The sequence below is a fragment of the Salvia hispanica genome, chromosome 2, assembly GCF_029641045.1.
Source record: "Salvia hispanica isolate PSC_SH4W2 chromosome 2, Shi_PSC_v1, whole genome shotgun sequence".
In the NCBI taxonomy this organism is placed as follows: domain Eukaryota; kingdom Viridiplantae; phylum Streptophyta; class Magnoliopsida; order Lamiales; family Lamiaceae; genus Salvia; species Salvia hispanica.
Genome location: NC_142693.1, coordinates 37,045,715 through 37,066,904, shown reverse-complemented (window position 1 = coordinate 37,066,904; position 21,190 = coordinate 37,045,715). Strand labels below are relative to the sequence as shown.

The 21,190-nt window shown below is 34.8% G+C and overlaps 5 protein-coding genes across 12 annotated transcripts; 4 read left to right on the top strand and 1 right to left on the bottom strand.

Moving 5' to 3' along the window:
• Window positions 1–12: 12 nt before the first annotated feature.
• Window positions 13–2,865, top strand: LOC148932315 (uncharacterized). 7 transcript variants are annotated; one of them, XM_089065580.1, is made up of 6 exons: window positions 13–160; window positions 535–670; window positions 743–1,411; window positions 2,325–2,344; window positions 2,409–2,511; window positions 2,646–2,865. In XM_089065580.1, exons 1-5 carry the CDS (start codon window positions 96–98, stop codon window positions 2,494–2,496), a joined length of 978 nt encoding a protein of 325 aa, XP_088921706.1. In that variant the 5' UTR covers window positions 13–95; the 3' UTR covers window positions 2,497–2,511; window positions 2,646–2,865. The 7 variants fall into 7 exon arrangements, with proteins under 7 accessions (XP_088921706.1, XP_088921705.1, XP_088921702.1 ...); XM_089065578.1 differs by adding an exon at window positions 401–426 and having other exon boundaries at window positions 56–160; window positions 2,325–2,511; XM_089065579.1 differs by lacking the exon at window positions 2,325–2,344.
• Window positions 2,866–4,509: 1,644 nt separating this feature from the next.
• On the top strand, window positions 4,510–6,423 carry LOC148932314 (SOUL heme-binding family protein). Its single transcript, XM_089064359.1, has 8 exons — window positions 4,510–4,797; window positions 4,902–4,991; window positions 5,101–5,171; window positions 5,421–5,522; window positions 5,610–5,720; window positions 5,834–5,969; window positions 6,059–6,168; window positions 6,237–6,423. The coding sequence occupies exons 1-8, from the start codon at window positions 4,593–4,595 to the stop codon at window positions 6,306–6,308; spliced, it is 897 nt and encodes a 298-aa protein (XP_088920485.1). The 5' UTR covers window positions 4,510–4,592; the 3' UTR covers window positions 6,309–6,423.
• A 1,029-nt stretch (window positions 6,424–7,452) lies between these two features.
• On the bottom strand, window positions 7,453–9,964 carry LOC148932313 (myb-related protein 2-like). 2 transcript variants are annotated; one of them, XM_089063456.1, is made up of 7 exons: window positions 9,829–9,964; window positions 9,530–9,748; window positions 9,382–9,458; window positions 9,129–9,186; window positions 8,954–9,026; window positions 8,796–8,865; window positions 7,453–8,389 (listed from the first exon to the last, which is right to left on the bottom strand). In XM_089063456.1, exons 2-7 carry the CDS (start codon window positions 9,738–9,740, stop codon window positions 7,640–7,642), a joined length of 1,239 nt encoding a protein of 412 aa, XP_088919582.1. In that variant the 5' UTR covers window positions 9,741–9,748; window positions 9,829–9,964; the 3' UTR covers window positions 7,453–7,639. The 2 variants fall into 2 exon arrangements, with proteins under 2 accessions (XP_088919582.1, XP_088919581.1); XM_089063455.1 differs by lacking the exon at window positions 9,829–9,964 and having other exon boundaries at window positions 9,530–9,812.
• A 3,933-nt stretch (window positions 9,965–13,897) lies between these two features.
• On the top strand, window positions 13,898–15,711 carry LOC125198862 (uncharacterized). Its single transcript, XM_048097111.2, has 4 exons — window positions 13,898–14,135; window positions 14,278–14,366; window positions 15,047–15,154; window positions 15,336–15,711. Exons 1-4 carry the CDS (start codon window positions 13,955–13,957, stop codon window positions 15,546–15,548), a joined length of 591 nt encoding a protein of 196 aa, XP_047953068.1. The 5' UTR covers window positions 13,898–13,954; the 3' UTR covers window positions 15,549–15,711.
• A 2,857-nt stretch (window positions 15,712–18,568) lies between these two features.
• Window positions 18,569–20,946, top strand: LOC148932312 (rho GTPase-activating protein 4-like). The gene is made up of 5 exons (XM_089063722.1): window positions 18,569–19,121; window positions 19,470–19,590; window positions 19,677–19,796; window positions 19,877–20,107; window positions 20,195–20,946. The coding sequence occupies exons 1-5, from the start codon at window positions 18,709–18,711 to the stop codon at window positions 20,801–20,803; spliced, it is 1,494 nt and encodes a 497-aa protein (XP_088919848.1). The 5' UTR covers window positions 18,569–18,708; the 3' UTR covers window positions 20,804–20,946.
• The last annotated feature ends 244 nt before the right edge of the window (window positions 20,947–21,190 follow it).

Genomic DNA, 21,190 nt, shown 5'->3' with positions numbered 1-21,190 from the left:
TTCCCTACCTAAAATAACCAATCCTTTCCCCCAACTGAAACACTTGAGCTAAATGCTTCAATGATTAAATTGATTATCTGAAAGTTGGGGCCGTCATGCGTGAATGGGAGTCAGACCCCTTGTTCGCCGCCGCCGAAGTGGTGCAAGACTCTACCGATCGGTCTCTCTCTCTCTCTCTGTTAAATGTGTTTTTTTGTGGTCCAAGTAGATTGGTTGTTTATTCGGTATTCTCGCTTGTAAATGTTGAATTAGGCTTCATTCGTTAACTCGTTGTTGCAAATTTGGTAATATGATTAATTACTTGAGTGAATGTCAGCTTCACTCTCATAATTTCGTTTATCTTATTGAGTTTTATGCAAATTGTTTACGCTTGAATTACTCATAGTTTCATCATATACAGGCATGGCACGTTATGCATTTTTGAAGGTGCTATTTAGTTTGGCTGGGATTTTACATCTCCCTTTTTAACAATGACGATTCATTTCCATCACCCCTTTCATGAAAAGCATACTATCTGTTCATTTTTTAACTCAGAATGGAGTCAATATATCGCCGTCTACTGCATGAACAAAGTCTTATTCAAGGGGATCACAAAGATGGAAAACTCCCGATCTCGATGGATCATCATACGCGTGATCTTGCTACTGCTCTGGAGACAGCAAAATGGCAGGTGTTTTTAGTGAAAGTAGAATTGACCATTTCATTATATTTTTGACTCATGTGTTTTTGTTTGTGACTGCAGCTTGAAGACTTTGAGAGAGAAGTAAATATGCTGGCCTTTGCTGATAAGTCTCAAGTGAAGCAAACGGTGATCATGAGACACCTGCAATTTATTAGGGCTATTAGAGAACATATAATCCTTGTGGAACAAACAATGAGCGCATCATTGGGTAACTCGTTGAGGAATATGCACCTAAATGAACAAGACCGAAATGGGTTGGCATTTTTCCTTTCAGGGAAAAAGCCTGTTAAACACATAGCAGACAAGGAACACGAGGACAATGGTTTTTTGAGAAGGTTTCTTGATCCTGCAATTTCAACGAGTTCCGGGGAAGATAATAACGGGGAGAAAGTTGGTGAAACTGTGAGTTTCGTGGAACATAATTTGGACTTGAAGGAGAATTGTCCAACAAATTTGGATTTCAGGTCTTCATCTTCTCTTCAGGAGGCTAATTATATCAGATATGATGAAGCAGTGACTTGGGATTTGGAAGCTAGTGGGCCAGAAGCTAGAAGCTACTTGCAGGATAATAAGTTGAGGGACTATTATGGGAGAATGAACATTTTTGGTACCTTTGGAAATTTATTGACCATATATGGGAAGAAGGCCACCAGAAGCTTCACAAAGAGGTTAAAAGACGGGGATGAACAGAGATCTCCGATATACAGAAATTCTCAGCGTAGGATGCAGGTAACTAATAGCATATGCATATATATTAAATGAAATATTATTGGTTAGGTTATTTAATGGAATGATACACTGATAGCTTTCTTTTGTGAAGGTGAAACAATGATAATAAAGATATAGTCTAGGAAATATTAACACAAAAATATTACTTTCCAAATATATTATGTGCATTTGGGTGGGAAAAATGGCTGCACTATTTGTTATTAAATATCTATATATTCATATTTACATTAAATGGGCTAAGAAATGTTGCCGTCTCCTTCTAGACAAAAATTTTACCATCTTTTAGATATTTGACATTCTTATCCTACCCATGGTGTTAAAAATAGATAATTTTGTGTAAAAGTAATACCATGACTTCACTTTCAGTAGAAAGTAAATGTGGGAGAAGTATTTTTTTCTCTCAACTATGAACACCTATAGTTTTCAGTTATCATTATCCACTTAACAGAGGGCTTTGAGATATATGAAAATAAAACATGATTTACTTAATTATGCTGTACAAACGTGATGCGTTCAGAATCATCCATAATCATATGCATCTAAAAAGAATTGTGTCCCTACGAACACAGATATGGCATGTTAAGTCTATTGGGATATAACTTTAGACCATTATTGATATCAACTAGGGTAAAGATGTCATGCACAACGTCAATACTGTCAATTATAATGCTATATAGGTTGGGAAAGTTAATTCATTGGTGGTCAATCCTCAGGGTAGAGTAGAGTTTGAATAGCGTAAGCATAGCTTTCTTTCGGTGCATAGCCTTTGATGATTATTGAACTTTGACGTCCAAATTGAAATTTCCACAGCTGAACATGGAAGTTTATATGGCAGTTTATTCCTCCTTTATTATCAGTCACTTTTATAGATCATTCTGTGCTTGTTCTTATGGTTATATTTTCATCACGACAGAGATATCTTGCTCGCCTAAGGTCAGCTTCTGTAGTCAGTAATGTTTATCTACCACGTGCTCAGATCTCTGCTTTGGCCTTGCAGTCAAGCAGCTGGATTAGGGATCTCAGGCAAAAAAGCTTTATTTCTTTCAGAAAGCACCCCCTATTATTCCTGCTGTCGTTACTTCTAACACTAATAGTTTTAAGTAAGTGTACCACCATTTAATTTTGTTTAGTTTTTGGTCTTTAGTTTCTAGTTTCAGTTTGTAATAACAATACCGATACATTGAGGTTAGTTGCTTTTTTGTTGTTCTGAGAATCTCAAATTTATTTTTGGCAGGTATATGGGTGTGTTGAGGAACTCAAGCAGATACATCTGTAGGGGCGCCTTTTATGGCCGATTAATCGTGAGTCTGTGTGTATTTTGTTGAATAGTTTACTATTTGCCTGCGTATAAGCAGACTTAATTCTTTAATGTAATATGGCTTTGTATTCAATTGATTCGTGAACATGAAGTAAATATAGTCTGGTGGGCGAGCCTTTTTAGCTTCTGTTTTTAATTTCGTTTATACTACTTAGTATTTTTGTACAATTAGTTCATCTGTAATTTCGACTCTAGCTATTTTAGCAAAGCTGATGTCGAATGGTATTAATAAGAGATTTTTCAGTACATAAATAAGGGGGGAAAGTTACATAAATAAATGTAGAAGATACAAGTTGCGAAGCTGGGTTTTAATTTTGTAAAGTTAAATGGTTTCGTGTTCATATTATCCGTCTTGATTCTGAAATGTATAACCACACTCATACCGACATTTTAATTTTAGAGGGAACTTCTTTTTTGGTCCACGAACTTTGCCAAAGTATCATTTTAGGTCCGTGAACTTTGAAAATATCATTTGAGGTCCATTAACTATGGGATAATATCATTTGAAGTACTCTTTTACTATTTTCAAGTTTTTCTGGACGAAAATACCCTCAATACGTTAAAGGGTATATATTTTTAATAAACTTATCATATACTCATATTTTTTATAAATATCTTTACAATATATTTTTGACGATTTTTCTAAATATAATTTGACCTTCAATATTATCACTTAATTTTGTGACATGCAAGTTAAATTGCTTCTTCAATTATTTATATTAAAGAATTTTAAAATTGAATATAAAACTTCTTTAAGAATAAAAAAATTGAATAAGGATTATTTCTTGCATGTCACAAAATTAAGTGATAATATTGAAGGTCAAATTATATTTAGAAAATTCATCAAAAATATATAGTAAAGATATTTATGAAAAATATGAGTATATCATAAGTTTATTAAAAATATATACCCTTAAAAATATTGAGGGTATTTTCGTCCAAAAAAATTTGGAAATAGTAAAAAAATACTTCAAATGATATTACTCCATAGTTGATGGACCTCAAATGATATTTTCAAAGTTTATGGACCTAAAATGATACTTTGACAAAGTTCTTGGACCAAAAATGATGTTCCCTCTTAATTTTATTATCATCATATTACAAATTGATTTGAATGTTGGTGATCTTCTACAGCAACTGAAGTGGGAAAATTATACTACCAATAATCATACCTTAGGATTGGATTATGGAGGAAAATCAATCTCATTTTGTTAATGGTAAGTACTAGTATCCAAAGAAAAACATTATTCCATTCGAACATTATATCACCATTCATATACCAAGATTTATGGATCTGATTCACTATTTCATATCTCCTCTTCACCATGGGTTTTACTCTAGTATTTATTTGCTGAGGATGTCACACTACAAAATATCTAAATCGTATGAATGTTTCGCTTTTTAAATATCGGCCTTATTCCAAAAAACAAACGTCAAAATTTGGAATCATATTTGTATTTTATAGACAGAGAATAAGAGTTAATTTTTGCTAAAAAGAAATTTGGAATACATCATTTACTTTGTGATGTCCCAAAATGAAAAGACAGAAGAAGTTCCGTTTATATTTTGTAATAAGATGGTCTCTTTTGTGTTGAAGGAATAAAAAAAAGGAAGGGTAAAATGTGCAATTTGGATAATTTCGTTTCATAGTTATATTTGAATTTTGAAGGAAATGGAAAAATTAAAAGAAAAAAGAAAATGAAAAAGAAAAAGAAAAAAAGAAAAAGGAAATGGAAAAGGAAGTAACATAAAATTGAAATTGTGGAAGTAAAGATTACCACACAACTCAACCGGAAAAACTAACTTATTGGAAAAACCAGAAAGCTCTGTAATTGTAACACTCCGCTCCTTCAATTCTCAAAGATGAACAAAATGAATCTACTCAGCCCTTCTTCGATCCCCGCCTTTCAAAACCCAATTCTCAAAACTATGAATTCATATTCACGTCCAATAAATTCGATGGCGAAAACTAACGACACCACACGAAGGGCAGCCACGTCGCCTCTTGAAGCCCGCGGCTCCCTCGTCCTTGCTATCGCAGCTCAGACTTCTTCACTCTCTCAGCGCTGTAATCAGTTATTAAATTTCGTGCAGTTTTCTTAAACACCCTTGTGAAGATATTTTGAGTTTTGATGTTTGTTGCTGTTTTCTTGGTTTCTCGATTGCTCTCAGTGTTGACGGATTTGGCTACAGAGACGGCGAGATACGTGTTCCCGAGTAGGAGGTTCGAGAGCAGGAATTTAGAGGAAGCGTTGATGTCTGGTACTCTTCAATTTAGTTGCTGCAACTTTCCAATTTTCATGTTGATCAACACATTTTTTTGTTTTTTGTAAAATACTAATGTTATACTGTATTTCTTGGTTGACTCAAGTGCCGGATATTGAGACTGTGGAATTTAAGGTTTTGAAGCGCAATGATCGGTACGAAATAAGAGAAGTTGAGGTATGCATTCTTTCCTCTCAAATTTAGTTTGTACTGATATTGTTTGTGGTGTAGTAGCACCATAGTTTTGTTGATATGTAACTTATTTGTAATGTTGAGCATATTGTTCAAAGTTTGTTGTCTTCAAGAGGGAGTTTGAGCATATTGTATGGAGTACTATTTTACTATAAAATGTGTTGTTCTTTTTTTGCTTTTTGTGATTATCTCCTCTCTCTGTCTCTGCATATTGTTCCACACGGGCCGAAGCAGTCTTATTTTATAGCTGAAACAACGATGCCTGGGAATTACGGGTTTGATTTTGCTGGTGCATCTCGATCTTTCAACGTGTTGGCTGAGTACTTGTTTGGTAAGGTAGTACAAGAAGTGATTCTTACCGGCTTAACATGAATACCGTTGCTAGTGCTGTCATTTGATGCTCGTTCTCCGTGTTGAATTCAGAACACTAAAGAGAAGTCAATGGAGATGACTACACCAGTTCTTACTCGTCGGGTTAGATATGAAGCAGAAGGAGAGAAAATGGATATGACTACCCCAGTGATAACCAGAAGAGTACATTTTTCACCTGGATCATTTATCTGTTTTCTGTTTGAGAAACAAAATCAATGTCTAACTTCTTGATGAATTTATCTTGCATAACTTCGTTGTGATTGGATTCCGTTTAGGTGGAAGATGAAGATAAGTGGAAGATGTCATTCATCATGCCCTCAAAGTATGGTTCCGACTTACCATTGCCGAAGGATTCATCTGTGACTATCAAAGAGGTGCCAAAACGGATCGTTGCAGTTGTTGCGTTTTCAGGTTAGCCTTCCAACTTTGTTTGGAGAATTTGGCTCACGCAGAAGTATAGATGGTTCGAGAAATAAGGATTCCACTTGTATATGAGCCAGGATTTGTTACTGACGATGAAGTTGCACGTCGCGAATCAACGCTGAGGGAGCTACTGAAGAAAGATCATGAATACAGAGTGAAAGACGGCGCCTCTGTAGAAGTTGCACAGGTAATTTTGTAGTTCAAGCAGACAAATAAATCCATGTTATAACCATGCTATATCTTTGTCTTGTGCAGTACAACCCGCCTTTCGCACTCCCATTCAATCGCCGTAATGAAATTGCTCTTGAAGTTGAGAAGCAAGCTTAGCTTCAGTTTTCACAAACCCTACTGCTCATTTTTGCATCAATGTATGGCGACTGCTCTAAATACCTCATGTATAATTGCAATAAATATATTGATATCATGATTGAAGGTTTCTAAATACCTCATGAAAAGTTAATGGAATGTATGGCTACTACAAATAGACTGCTCTAAATTCCTAATTTAAAGTTTTATAATAAAATGTGATTGAAATGAGTGAGAAAAATGTAGAGTCCATTTACCAAATATAATAAAAGTGAAATGAGACATTTATTGGCGGACGAACAAAAAGGAAAAATGGGGAGTACATTTAATGGCAAACGGAGGGAGTAAATGTTAGATTGTGCAAGTGACAATGGATGCGGACTAAACGCTGTGTCGCGAAACCTTAGTTCCCAATGCATTATGCGGTCTTTCTTAAAGACGTGAAATCCAAATGCATCTTATGATTTCTCGGAAGTAAATAAAAAAGTCTCCCAAACACAAAAAGTCTCGGAAGTAAAAATCTCGTGCCGTTCAAGGAAGGGGTCATCTTGTTTGAGACGGAGGGTTGTATTCGTCCACTTCGAGAAAAAGCCGTAATATAATCCAACTATTTTTGAAGTTTATGAAAAAAAAATTAGAAGTGACCAAAGTGGGTGATTTCATTTTTCTATTTTCTTTTTTCATACTCCTCGATCATAATAGTAGAGACTTTTCTTTTCGGCATACAATTTAAGAAAAATTGTGTTAATACTCCATTGGTTTAATAGTAGTGAGTAGGAAATGAAAAAGGTAATGAAGAGAGAAACCAATAGCAAAATGAGTCTACCAGAGGAGGGAGTAGAATTATTATGATCTTCACTAATGGAGTCCATCACCGCCGCGGTAAATAATCAGTATCCCGGTATCACAGTAAATTGAGGTAATTTGAGCGTTGCGCCCTTATCTAAAAACAGCAATTACTGATTGTATTTGTTTATGAAATACTCCTACTTTGTATTTGGATACGCATTTTTATAGTTGAATCACTATATTCTTTGAAATCATTATGTTCGATCCATGAGCCTTGCGCATTTTATTCATTATGATCCATCCATGAGCCTTGCGCATTTTATTGGAGTTTGAAAGAGTAGAATTCATTTTCATTAGACTGTTAAGAAACAGAGTATGATGCTGATGTATTTGGAATCACTGTTGAAAAAAATTGTATACATACACCTCGATATACAACAGTGTTCGAGACAATCAGGAGAATTTGTTTTCTGTTTTCTTCTATTTGAACTGGTAAATGATCATTTCCCATAACAAAATGGAGGCAACTACCTCTTCAATGCAGATTTTACATTGTTTGTCTCTCAATTCCAGCTAAAACCATTTAAATCAAGCTGCTTGTAGCTTGAATCAACATCCTTTTCACAGTTCATGTTAAGATCCAATTTTGCTGGGAAGAAAGGTAGTTTTGATTCTGAGGAAGACTTCTGCTTATCTGGTTTCATTGCGTTCTGCCCTATACATTTGGTATCTGCTTCTTCTGCTCCATTGATCCTTTCCTTTGGATTGCTCCCATTAACATCCCATTCAACACTTTGAAGGCCGATGCTCATCGATAAACTACTGGGATTCGTTTCAGTAACAAATGCGTTGTCCACATTGTCATTTCCTGTTGAAAGATATTTACCACCATATTTCAGGTTCTCATGCCATCTATGCTCCATCTTGTGTAGACCGGTATCTTTTTCGTCAATCATCTGCTCTATAGGTGCTCTAAAATTCATCGTTTTTAAGCCCAAAGGGTTGTCGTACAGCTCATGGTCCCTTATGGTACCTTCGCATGAGGTTAAGCAGCTGTCACCTGAACAATCTTTTGGCTGTGTGGTTTGTGCTTGCTGCTGCAGACACAGGTCTGAGAGGTCATTTATTCTTGAAAATGTAGAGTTCAGGCACTGGTTTGATACTTGCGAGACCAACTCGGATAATTGGACCTTGGCTGCCTCCAGACCAGGTGTTCCAACGTTTTGTCTTCCGAGTGATTCCTGTGCTTTTTCTAGTACAGATTGCAAGTATTTGCCTTGAGCCTCTATTCGCATCTGCAGATGACGTTGTACCTGTGAAAATAGAGTAACCGTTAACCACTGTTACCAACATCAGGATTATTTTGAATATTTGTGATCACTTCCGAAAATGTGATCATTAGTTCTTTGAAGGAACTAGACTTGAAATTGTTGAGCTAGAGGCTTATTATATAACAGATGATGTTATTGGGACATTACTCTACCAAATGATTTATATAGTACTCATCAAGCAACTTTTCTTTCCTTATCTTCTTATATAGTATGTCTGTAGTCTGTATATATTATTAGCATTAGTTTATTCTTCTAATCGTTAACTTTGTCTTGTGCAGTACATACAGATTTGCAGTAGTAATTTACAATTTATTTTTGTTAGCGCAATTATGTGAAGGAGAAACAGGTACTATTAGCTAATTGAATTGAATAATTTTAAGTTGTTTACCTCCAGCTGTTCATGTAGTCTTTGTTGCACTTCAATTTGCATCTGTATTGCTTCATCCAATTGTACGTTTCTAGAGTGAGATATACAAAATTAATGTTAGACAAAATGTACATATGGAATCAAAATAAATCCGTATCCTTAGATATTCCAGTTAGTACCTTGTTGCTTGGTTTGAAATGTTGTGATTGGACACGTGAGGTCCATTTACCTCAGGGAGTCTGTCTGCTTTGGCTGCAAATCAGTTATCAGCAAGTTAAGCAAAATATATATGGAACTTGTGCTTGATCTTTATCCATGTAAGTTCAGTTTATTGTAAATCATAGGATTCCTTACCAGCTTTATTGCTCCCACTATTAGCTTGCTGGTGGAGGTTCTTGCTCAATCTGTACTTCTGCATGCAAATTTTGGAAAATGAGCATCCAGTTCTTACATTTATTACATACTTGTAGCAGAAATGAAGTAAGAATTCAGGCTTATAGACAAATCAATTCAAGGTTCTGTCCATCTTTATATGGATACTATTCTTTAATGATTTTGTTAACCTAAATGGAGTAATATAGAGAGGTCTATTTCTGTTGAAATATACCTGAAGGTGACTCTTCAAGTGATATAAGGTCAATCCCGGGATGCCCATAAGTTTCAAGACTGACTTTGGTGTAGCTTCTGCAAGAATAATATATTAGCCAAACACAGGACAATGCAATATGATATCCAGCAATTGGATTCATGCTTACTTTCTGCCCCTCCCAATTGGTTCACTGCTTCGGTGAACCGTTCGTGGAGGTCTAGAGTCCATTTCAGTCTTGGCTTAGCATCACTTGAAAGTACAAGACCAGAATCTCCTGTGGCAGTCACACCTTGAAGGAACATGCATCTTTCCGATGGAATGGACATCCTCGAGGAAGGATGAACATTCTTTTCTTGGTGGTGGCGACGGTGATACATTGTATTATCTTTGATATGACAATTCGCAAGCATTAGTTTCAGTTGCAGATTGTGGAAGGATTATATCAGTATCAGGAAATCATCATACCTGAAAAGGACAATTTTATCTGATACTTGGTAAAGCTTTCTGTCCTGCTCTTATCTGTTACTTGATCGATTTTTACGTACTTGAAATGTAGCCGAGGGATGTCTTATAAGCTTACTTGGTTGAATGGGGGGGGGGGGGGGGGGGGTGTTCGGAGTGCGATACAAGTGAGGAATAGAATCTTTGGCAGGGGTAAAAGAATATCAGATGCAATCCAATCTTTGTAATGACTAGAACTAAAATCTTGTCCTTCCGTTTCCACGCATCTATGGTCCCCAACTCCCCTTTTCCGATATCTGACAGCACTACGCATTTAAAATTCCTTACACAGTTAACACTATGGCCATGTTAGAAATGCATTATCCTGTGATAGGTACAAATAGATCCACCTGAGTCTTTCTTCTTGGTTCGTTCATACTTGTCATCTGCAAAGTTTTCGAACCTTATTCCAGGAATGTATGGTGGAATTCTTTTCCATCTGATGGGCATTTGAGGAATCCCACTATCTACGATGTCCTGAAACAATTCTAGTCATATTTTTTTAATGGAAGGTTCTGTTGACAAAAGCTTCCAGTTGCATCTTTGCTACAATTCTTCTCAAGGGGGACAAATAATTAACAATACCAGAGACTTGATGCTCCTTGTTGAACCCTTTCAAGTCCAGATTGGGTAAGAAATTCATTTCTTTTCCTCTTAGCCTGTCACAGGATATAACAGTTAAGGAAGCATGCGAAGGTTCAATCATACATAAAACTTAGTTTATATGTTTAACTTGACAAAAATAGTAACTTAGCCATCTGGGGTGCGTAGACTTTTAGACACGTATATAAAACGAGTTTGTCTTGAAAAAAATAAATACGCCCTCCGTCCCACAAGAGTATGCAGTCTTTCCTTTTTAGTCCGTCCCACAAGAGCATGCACTTTCTAATTATGGAAACTCTTCTCTCTATTGAGGTGGACTCATTTTCCATTAATAATATTTTAATTACTTTTTCTTTCTATCTCTCTCTTACTTCACCAATTTTGCATTAAAACTTGTGTCCAACCAAAAGTGCATACTTTTATGGGACTGATGGAGTATTTAATTGCTACCTCACTCATTCATCCACTTAGATGGAGATGGGAGATTCTTCTTGTTTCCTCTTTAAAAGTAAATGGATTTGGGCATATCTTTCTTGCAAAATCAATTCTATAAATTATAGCAAGTGTTATTAAATCTAATTTAGTTCATCAAGTCATAAAAGTGGGAAAAATGCTTGTTTGAAGGCCAGGAATAGCATAAAGAACACATTCTTTTTTATGTCTCCTTTAGTAAGTATGGTACTTATTCATCATGGACTTAATTCCCAAATAGATCTTTTAATTGGCACAAGGAATTTGGTGCACTTCAGTGGGCCCTTCGGAAAAGAGAAGGGGTTGTACTTACATTTATACTTGCATTGGCTGTAGCCTGGAAACATGACTAATCACAACTAGAAGATTACCATTTATTTGCTTTACTTTTTGCAAGTGTAAAATCAGCCAACGGACTAATATTTGTTGTCTAAGTTCTTATTACTTTTTTTGGCATTTCTTTGATAACAATACTTCCTGTTTAATAGTCAATGAGCTAATCTATGCCAAGTAAATAACATTCATCTTCTTTGTGTGTGGATGTTCCAATCGAGCTGCAGCTTTCACTTTTACAATTAAAGTGGTTCTTGCATCCATGTACAATTTATCCACTTTAAAATTGGGCTGTTCTGTCTAGTACCTCCACTTTCCTTTTAATGGACTTTAATCTTTCATTCATTCAATGACAGGAACCTATGCATCGTGCTGATTGGCCGCGGCTACACGTGTTTGCATAATTGTATTGGCTGAAACGAAACCGGAATGATAAAAACGACTATGGGATGCTATGCTACTATTCGGTGCAGGAAAGCTTGAGATTCGAAGAGAATGGAATATCGGAATATTAACCAAAGTAAAGGTGACAAGCCAGATTCCCAAGTCAAGAATGTTGCTTATTCTTTCCTGCTCAGGGCCACAAAAAATGGGTTCCTTCTTTCCGTTTCCATTCTTTATTCTCTATTTCGGATTCCTCATTTTTTGCTACATTATTACCTGATAAGCAGAGTTTCTTTTTTTCACACCACGAATTATCATAATTCAAAATCTTCTCTCTATCTTTTAGTTTTGTGAAAAGGCCTTCAAATGATTAGATTAGTATTGGTTGCTATTGATTCTTGTGTTATGGCCTAGGTTCCTAGTATTCCTTATCGATTGATAATACCAGTGGTATATTATCATCAAAGCATCAGATCTTGCAAGTATCTACATAATTTTGCAACTTTTATATGGAAAGTGACTGTAGATTTTTAGCAGCTTAGTATAGGAGTCAGTGATTTTGGAGTTTAAATATTTTAATTCTGGAGTATACTTAGGATTATTTATTGTTTTGGAGAGAAAATTGGTTAGATTAGTACTAAGATGAAAATAAAGATGGCGCTAAAAAATGTTGGCCGATTGGAATGTTCTTTGAACAATTAAAGGGCATTTAAAGGTGTTCGAATGTTAATGCAAATTGAGGTTAGTTGGGATCAAATATTTGAGAAAAAAGTTTGAGATTTGTTGTTGGAGCATATCTGCATATGCTCGTTCTAATGAATATCATTGATCTTCATGTTTCATAAATCACAATCATACTCTTCATCTTAATCACATATACTATATTAAACTTCTTTCCATATAAACGTCCGCATTTAGTAGCTTACATTAGGGACTAATTAGCTATTAATTAGAATTTATCAATCTTCTTTCCATTAGAATTCAATTGAACTCCTGGTTTGAGTTTATTTAACTCCTAATTAAGGTATGATTAACATTGAAGTGGTCCACAGATGTCTACACATCAATAATATGGCAATGAGAGACATGAAAATAAGTAAAACGAGCATTGTTTTTGTTGGGTACTATTGACATATTGGCTCTTTCACCACACCTCCCTGCACTCAAAACGTTAAATGCTACATTCTTTATTCTTGCTAGGGTAAAAATTATATTTAAATTTGTAGTGACTATTTGATGGCATATCTCTATATGACAGGATAACTAATGTTTTGCAGGTGAGTTGAGTGTCCAAAGCCCAGGTTGATTTGAGATGCAAGACAATGCAAACCTTTCCATACAAAGTTATAATTTCTATTCAAAATATAAGATTTTACCCAAATTTATTACCTTTTGAAGCTCGATCTTTTCCTAACTATAAATAGAAGCTTAGGACTCGGTTTTGGCAAGTGACAACTCTATTCCACTGATAGATCCTTGATCCATCGGGATTGAGCATACACGTTTGTAATGAGGACAAAAGGAAGATAAACCCTAACACGCACGTATCTTGTAAAACAAGCAAGATAAATAAATCAAACAGATTATAAAAGGTATGCAAAATTAAATACTATTAAAAGATACGTTGAGATTGAGAGAGATTTAGACGCGATCTTAGGTGTGATTTAGATACTAGAGGATCCTATCATCCACACAAGTAATAATTTATATTTTCATCCAATCGATCAAGCAAAGCAAGACAAGTGTATTCCCAATATTTACACTTTCTTCAAGCCAACAAGTATTATGTCTAATTCCCGATCTAATTCGGCTTGGAGAAATTCTTACTTAAAACGTTAATTATGTCTCATTTAGTGTAATATATTAACAATAAAGACCACCAAAATCCTTTTCATTTTTAATAACAGGTGACAAATACACTATGAGCATAAATGATAAAGATAGATGAAATGGATGTTTGATAAAATTTATTGTATACATCTTATAAAATATTTTTCGAGTCTTTAAGATGTAATTTCTGAATAGCTGCCAAAATATGTGGATATATAAATTGGGTAGATAAAATCATAAAACAATAGGGTAATGTTGGATATAGTGGGTGTTTTTACAAATTTATTGTTTGTTCATAAAATCATGAAAAAATTTATTTTGGGCCTTTGAGTATCGTGTAAGAGCCCACAATAAAATAAAGAGGGTAGCCCAGACAAAGTATAAACACGATCCAACTTCTTCAATCTCTCAATTTTCCTTTTCTGTGTCAATTTCGAAGAGAAGAAGAAAAAAGGGCAAAATTCGAAGGATGAACAACCAGCGTATGACTCCGGAGGCAGCGGCGCAATTCGGCGATGGAATTCAGATGGTTCTTTCTCGGTGGGCTGCACTGCGGATGGCCATCGAAAACGGGTGGGGTGGCCGCGACACTCTCCAGAAATCGCAGCAGCTCGGCCACAATCTCTTCAATTTCCTCACTCAATCCAAAGGTATTTCTCACTTGAACTCGTACCTACCTGCTTAATTAATATCTATTCATACTCTAAAACAGAGTGTTATTGAGATGACATTCATTCAAGTATAAAAACCTAAGTTTGTTTTAGTAATTGTTGGATTTTATTTGTTGTGCAGATCAAGTGTATATTGATGATGTAGAGGTTATACTTTATGAATTCATGGACTCTCTCAATACTGATATTGAGGACGGCAGTGTTGAGGAGGTATATCATCTTCATCTGTTCATCTTCATCTGTTCATCTTCATCTATTCATCTTCATCTATTTGCCCTAAATTTGACTCCTCCTAATTAGTTCATGTCCATTCATATGTGATAATGTGAAGGCTTACTAACTTCTTATGCCCCAACCTATATCCCATGCTGGTGTGTATGATGGAAATTGAAGAGTAAAGCAAAAATTTTCTACTCAAATTATATAATTAAGGAGAAAATTACTAGAAAATAAGGAACTGGGATCGCCATCTATCTGATACTTCTCTGGATTCTCTTATTGCACTTGACCTTATCATCTTAAGATAGTCATATTATATGCAACGAGCCAATATTCAAAATGGAAGCAGGCACTTGCCTTGTGTAGCTAGTTTGACATAAAAAACACTTCCTATGATAAACACCATGCCAGACTGGGGATTCCACTTGTGGAATAGAAAAAACTCCTAAACTCCAATCATGCACAATTTATACTCTGAATAATATTGATTCCTACGGTGATTGCAAACAATAGATATCAGTATCACCTACTTGATTGAGTTGTTTCATGGTCAAAGATGAAGGATTATTAGAATACATACTTATCAATCACCATATTCCATTTTTTTATTCTTACAATGAAATACTATTGACGTATTTTCATTTTTTGTCTTTGATTTTTTTTTTGCGCAGGTTGCAGAAAAATTTATGCTAATGCGTGAAGAATGTTTAGAAGGTCAGTTTGACTCAATAAAGAAGCTGCGAGAAACAAATGTTCCAAGTGTTTCTTATACCAGACAGGTAAGACTGCTGCCATCTATCTCCTATGTTTCTGTGTTAACGGGAGAAGTTTTAGTATTATAACTTGTGTGGTTAGCCATATCCATGTTGATTAGTATGTTATAGGATTGATGAATAGTCTACTCATGTTACTCACATCAGTAACTTCAGTTTTCCTCTCTTTCGATTTCTATTTTGTCAGCCCAACAGCGATGATGAGGAAGACAGTGATGAAGATGATGCAATTATAGAGAACAACATGTCAGCAATGGAAGTTGATGCTCCACAACCACAGCACCAATCGGATCACAATCTGACTGATATTGTGGCTGATGAAAGTAGCACGAAAGATGCTCCTCAAGTTGTGGATGGATGGACTGTTGTTTCAAAAAAGAGTAAAGGGAGAAAGAAGTGATGGATTGATTACATTGGCTGGAGCCACTTTAGGTAGGAATATTTGAGTATATCTGAAGACAACAATTTTGTTCGTATTCTCTAAAGTTTTGTTTAGTGTTTCAGTATGTTTTTTGTTCAAATCCTCTAAAGTTATCTAATGTTTCAGGATATTTTTTGTTCAAGTCATTTTGTTTCTACTTTGCTGCAAGTATCTAGACAACATACATCTTATATATTATTGATGCTAATTGTGAATGTCTTATGTTTTTCATCATTCCCAAACTGGTTTCTTTTATGATTGAAAAGTAATGAACATGAAAGAGCTATTTTAAGGTTCAATGGGAGACTTCTATGGGAAGACAAGAAATATAGTAGTATGTAGTATGACGCCTAAATACATGCTTAGTTATTTATGAAATTTGAGGTTGAGGGTTTGAAGTTTATTTTCCTCGACATATTTTTGAGATTAAGTCAGATCTTGACTTTCATAATATGGGATGCGTGGTGGACTTGCTCGCAACTACTCTTTGAAATATTCTATGGTGATAACAACAGTGTTCAATTTAGTGGATTAGACAAAATATAATGGGTGTTTAATTAAGTTTATTTTAATGAACTTACAATTGTTTAGAGTTTATTAAAAAATAAATATTCAAGAGCTTATATAAGTTGCGAAAGTGCTTGTATAATTATTGAGCTTGTAATAGAGACACATTTGTATGTTAAAGAGAAAATTGTGAGTTAGAAAAGAACTTAGTTTGAAATAAAATGGGATAGAGATGAAATATATACGAATTTAAAATAACATATCATAGTAGAGTGCATTGCTAGAACCATTTCAAAGTCCCTGTATTCCACACCAATTTTTTAAAAAAAATAGAAGTATTATTAAATTATATATTTTTATATTATTATTAAATTAATTAGCTACATTGATGATCTAAAAATTTTATCTTTTATTATAATAATAAAAATAAGTTAATTTTTTTTATATACATAAATTATTTTCAAATTTAAGTAAAAGAATTCAGGTTCAACTTTGTTGGACAATAACTTGGTTCACATAAATCCGATTAAATCCAAATGAATTATCATAAAGCTCTAACAATACCCATACTATTGGTTTTGGGTAACGAAAGTAGTTTATACTTTATATTTTGCCTTTTTATTTGGAAGTTGGATTTATTCGTGACGTACAATTAAGAAGGTATCATCGAAACCTTCCCAATGGTATACTCATGAATTTTTCAATAAAAAATGAGTTGGTAAAAAACCAAAATTTCACATTGCACTTTGAAATTTTGATATTTGATGATTAAACTTTGCCATGAAAGTTCTGAAATGTCCTCTTCTCCACCTTAATGCCAATGGTAGAATATCATAAGTACGTATAAGAGCAGTTTCAACGAGAGAATTAAATAGGGAGGTAAAATTAGATAACTACCAAATTTACTTTTTATGCATGAAAAATCATTATCTAGAGAGAGAGGTATTTGAAAACGTATTATATCTTTTTAATTTTAAAGAGGTATCTTTACATCTCAATCAATGGAGAGATAAAATCTTATAACTACCATATTTGTCTTCTTTTCATGAAAAATCATTCTCTAAGGGAAAAGATATTTGAGAAGGTATTACGGTTTATATTTTTAAATACATTTTACAGTATTATTTTATTTTTAAAAATTATTTATCTTTTTATATACATTTTTCCTTTGAAATGTGTTACTTTTTTAAAGGGTATATTTCATTTTCCAGAAGATACAATAGATAATATACCTCTTCCATTACCTCTCATTGTTGGAGATGCTCTTAGATTAGTCTTGTCTCTACGACAAAATTAATTTTGATTAATGTTGAGTAATTCAATTTCAAAAGGTCGAATATGTTCGATACGATTGAGTTACAACATTTTTTTTTATCGTAAAAAATGTCAGACCAGTGGCATAAATTAAATTATTGATTTTTAAACTTGCACTTTTTCGTAAGAAATTGTTGTACTGAATTAAATTTGTCACATGCACTCAAATTGGGTAATTATGTTGGCCACTAGGATTTTGCGCGCCACTTTTGTAGACATAATTCCACGCACTTAATCATGTTTGTTTGTCTTCAATTGTCAACCACTATGGGAGTTATTGTCTGATAACTAGAATGAATAATAGTTTTAGCACTCCACTCTCTATGTTCATATTGTTATTAATTAATTTTGTTAATTTTTTTAATTTTTTTATAATTAATTGAAATTCTCAATAATTCAATTGAAATCCCAAATTCATCTTAATTTATCCTCTAACTATTAATTAAATATACAAGTTATTGAATATCTATTATTCAATTAAATATTCTAATTATTGAAAATCAATTGAAAAATTTATCAATTAAATCGAATAACAATTGAAATTAAATCGTCAAATATTAATCCAGATCCAATATATCAATTGGAAAAAAACAGAATTCAATCGATAATAACAATTTAAACATGTTAAAATATGAAAACACAAACACCATTTATACTAATTAATTAGTGTAATTAATATATTGTTATATCACAATACGTAAATATTAGTTTATACGTCATATATTAATTTATAAAACTATATCACATATATGTAATTAGTAATAATTAAGAATATTAAAATCTAAAATTATAATGATCCTACGATATTTTATAAATCAATAAGATTATTAAGATGCGATATACTCTAAAAAGAATAGTATAATAATTAATATTACCAATATCACCATTATTACTATTATCACTCTTTTAGAATTATATTCTAATGCACTAATAACTGGCTCAATTCTCTTAATATTTTATGAGTGCTTCATACAATTATACCCTTGTATGTGTGGCCCGGCTGTATAGCTTTATTGAGAAAAAAATAGACCAAAACTGCAAATTCAATAGTGAGAATTTCGAGGGATTATTCAAAAAAAAGTTGGAGAGTGTTTGGTACCGTTGTTGGTTACTAATTGGTATTATCACTTACTATAAAGAAACACACAACTCCATAACCACATTGATTGCAACTCTCCTCTCTTTACATCAAAGCAAAGCAATTCCTAGTCAATTAAGCAAATTGCAGACTAAGCAATGAACCCAAAACAATAAAACTCTTGCTTCAATCCAACTCCACTCAACAACCATTCCAAAAAAAATCACTTCTTTGAACAGAATGACAGATATACTTCATCAATCCTCCTCCCATTTGCCTTCCCCTTCAAGCTCCATTACTCCCTCAAGCAATGATGGTTTTGGCCAACTCAATCATTCCCCTCTTATTAGCCCTGCTCCTGTAGATTTGTACGGCTCCAATTATTGTAGACGTATACAACAACAAGTAGAAAGTGGGGAGGAAGAGGGAGGCCAAGACGACTTCTCTGTTTTGGCTCTTTTGCTCACTGTTTTCAGGAAATCTTTGGTGGGGTGTAAGAGCATCAGTGGTGAGAATTGTGACAGGATTATGGAGATTGGTTGGCCTACTAATGTCAGACACATTGCTCATGTCACATTTGATAGGTTTAATGGTTTTCTTGGCCTCCCTGTTGAGTTTGAGCCTGAGGTTCCCAGAAGGCCTCCTAGTGCCAGGTGCCTCATTCATTCTTGTTAATAAAGTGTATTTGCATTGCATAAATATAAGGCTTTTGTTTGTGCATTCTTATTCATATCTTGTGATGATTTAGGAGTTTCAAGCTTTCCTGTTTTGTTTGTGCTTCTGATTCATATCTTGTTAGGATTTAGGAGTTTTAAGCTTTGCTGTTTTGGCTGACTTAAGTTTCTCATATCTTTAATCCTTATGTATTAGATGGCTGCTTCATTAGATAATTCAAGAAAAATCTCATAATTCCAAGTTTCCTATGCCTTAGTTCAGCTTCCATTTACCTCGAAAGTGCATTCTTTCGTTCACATACTGACCTCGAAATCTCTATGGTGCAGCACAAGAGTTTTTGGGGTTTCAACAGAGTCAATGCAGCTCTCGTACGACCCCAGGGGTAATTGCGTGCCAACCATACTACTTATGATGCAGAGGCGCTTGTATTTGCAAGGCGGTCTCCAGGTATTAACTATGTGATAGCTGATGATATTCTTGATCTGTTTTTGCTTATACAACAAGAGTTGTAACTTGTGTTCCTTATATTCCAGTTTGAAGGAATATTCCGAATCAATCCGGATAATGGCCAGGAAGAGTATGCGAGGGAGCAGATAAACAATGGGGTGATCCCAGAAAACATTGATGTTCATTGCTTAGCAGGCCTACTTAAGGTGCTTTGACTTGTTACCATAGGTTTGGTTACGGTTTTTTACTAGTTTGCGATTAAAGTGTGTTTGCTTCTTCTTTGTAGGCTTGGTTTAGAGAGCTACCGAGTGGGATATTGGATTCTCTCCCTCCTGAGCAGGTGATGGAGGCGCAGTCAGAAGAAGAGTGCTCTCGCCTCTTGGGGTTCCTCCCACCAACAGAGGGTGCGTTGCTGGATTGGGCCGTCAACCTCATGGCTGATGTTGCTCAGTTTGAGCATTTCAACAAGATGAATTCACGCAACATTGCGATGGTTTTTGCACCAAATATGACCAAGGTTCGCATAAAGGGAACATACAAAACTCCCACACCATTTGTTGTGTTTTTCTTCTTGTAACCATGCATTATTTGTTTCTTGCTGCAGATGTCGGACCCTCTGACAGCGTTGATGTATGCTGTTCAAGTGATGAATTTCCTCAAGACCCTTGTGGTGAAGACGCTGAGAGAGAGGGAGGAATGTGTGGTCGAAGCTGGTCCAGTGCTGCAGGGAGAGCCTTCGGATGAGGATGGTCACCACAGCACCTCAAGACCAAGAAACCACGTGGAGGTTAACGAGGACGACGAAGCAGAAGCTGCCAAAGAACCTCCGTTGGATCAGATTATGAGCTCTACCTCTCAGGCTGAATCAAGAATCTGCCATGGACAAACTCATGGTTTTCTGAATTCAATAGAAAACATACTGTCTGAAGGAAAGGGAGACAATAATCATTTGCCTGCTGAAAGTCCTAATTCTGTTGGACCAATGAGAGACGATGGGGTTGAACGCGTAAATGCAACTGCAACAGCTATAAAAGCTCAAGGTAGAAGGGCGAAAAGCAGCCAGACGAGCAATCCCAATGAGGCGAAGAAGGGAGCAAGTAAACGCGCTCCAAGATCAGCTCTTCACTGTGATAGATGTGCAGAGAAAAACAAGGATCTAAGTGCTGTAAGTCGCGTAAGTTCGCATAAAGAAAGGGTGGAAGCGTGGAGGTGAGATTTGAGGAATCATGCATTTGGCTGATTGTTGATGATTTTTTTTTTCTCTAGATAACCATTTTCATTTTGATTTCATTCTTGGATGAAGATAAACATTACCATTATTTGCAGTGTGATAGTGATTTTAAAGTGCATGATTCATCTATTGTTTTACTTGATTCTTGGAATTTTTGCTTCCATCAGTTGTTCTTTATGCTGGCAACATAGAGATTGATTGTTATTTAAAACTTATAAGTAACTGTATACTAATCAAGCAAAAATATACACATTCAACCAAATATTCAAGGCCAATAACCATAGCTTGGCTGGTGAACTGGGTCTGACAGAAACTCTAAATATCTAACCAAACAGCATGAAAATGGCTAAAAAGTGGGCTTTTTCACGC

Coding starts and splice junctions, on each gene's coding strand:
- LOC148932315 (XM_089065575.1), top strand. CDS start 96: ATGCGTGAATGGGAGTCAGACCCCTTGTTCGCCGCCGCCGAAGTGGTG. Junction 671..742: donor TGGAGACAGCAAAATGGCAG/GTGTTTTTAGTG, acceptor TTGTGACTGCAG/CTTGAAGACTTTGAGAGAGA. Junction 1,412..2,324: donor ATTCTCAGCGTAGGATGCAG/GTAACTAATAGC, acceptor TCATCACGACAG/AGATATCTTGCTCGCCTAAG.
- LOC148932314 (XM_089064359.1), top strand. CDS start 4,593: ATGAACAAAATGAATCTACTCAGCCCTTCTTCGATCCCCGCCTTTCAA. Junction 4,798..4,901: donor TTCTTCACTCTCTCAGCGCT/GTAATCAGTTAT, acceptor GATTGCTCTCAG/TGTTGACGGATTTGGCTACA. Junction 5,523..5,609: donor CTGAGTACTTGTTTGGTAAG/GTAGTACAAGAA, acceptor TGTTGAATTCAG/AACACTAAAGAGAAGTCAAT.
- LOC148932313 (XM_089063455.1), bottom strand. CDS start 9,773: ATGCTTGCGAATTGTCATATCAAAGATAATACAATGTATCACCGTCGC. Junction 9,187..9,381: donor ACTTGAAGAGTCACCTTCAG/GTATATTTCAAC, acceptor ATTTGCATGCAG/AAGTACAGATTGAGCAAGAA. Junction 9,027..9,128: donor TAGTGGGAGCAATAAAGCTG/GTAAGGAATCCT, acceptor ACTGATTTGCAG/CCAAAGCAGACAGACTCCCT.
- LOC125198862 (XM_048097111.2), top strand. CDS start 13,955: ATGAACAACCAGCGTATGACTCCGGAGGCAGCGGCGCAATTCGGCGAT. Junction 14,136..14,277: donor TTTCCTCACTCAATCCAAAG/GTATTTCTCACT, acceptor TTTGTTGTGCAG/ATCAAGTGTATATTGATGAT. Junction 15,155..15,335: donor GTGTTTCTTATACCAGACAG/GTAAGACTGCTG, acceptor CTATTTTGTCAG/CCCAACAGCGATGATGAGGA.
- LOC148932312 (XM_089063722.1), top strand. CDS start 18,709: ATGACAGATATACTTCATCAATCCTCCTCCCATTTGCCTTCCCCTTCA. Junction 19,122..19,469: donor AGAAGGCCTCCTAGTGCCAG/GTGCCTCATTCA, acceptor TCTATGGTGCAG/CACAAGAGTTTTTGGGGTTT. Junction 19,797..19,876: donor GCTTAGCAGGCCTACTTAAG/GTGCTTTGACTT, acceptor TCTTCTTTGTAG/GCTTGGTTTAGAGAGCTACC.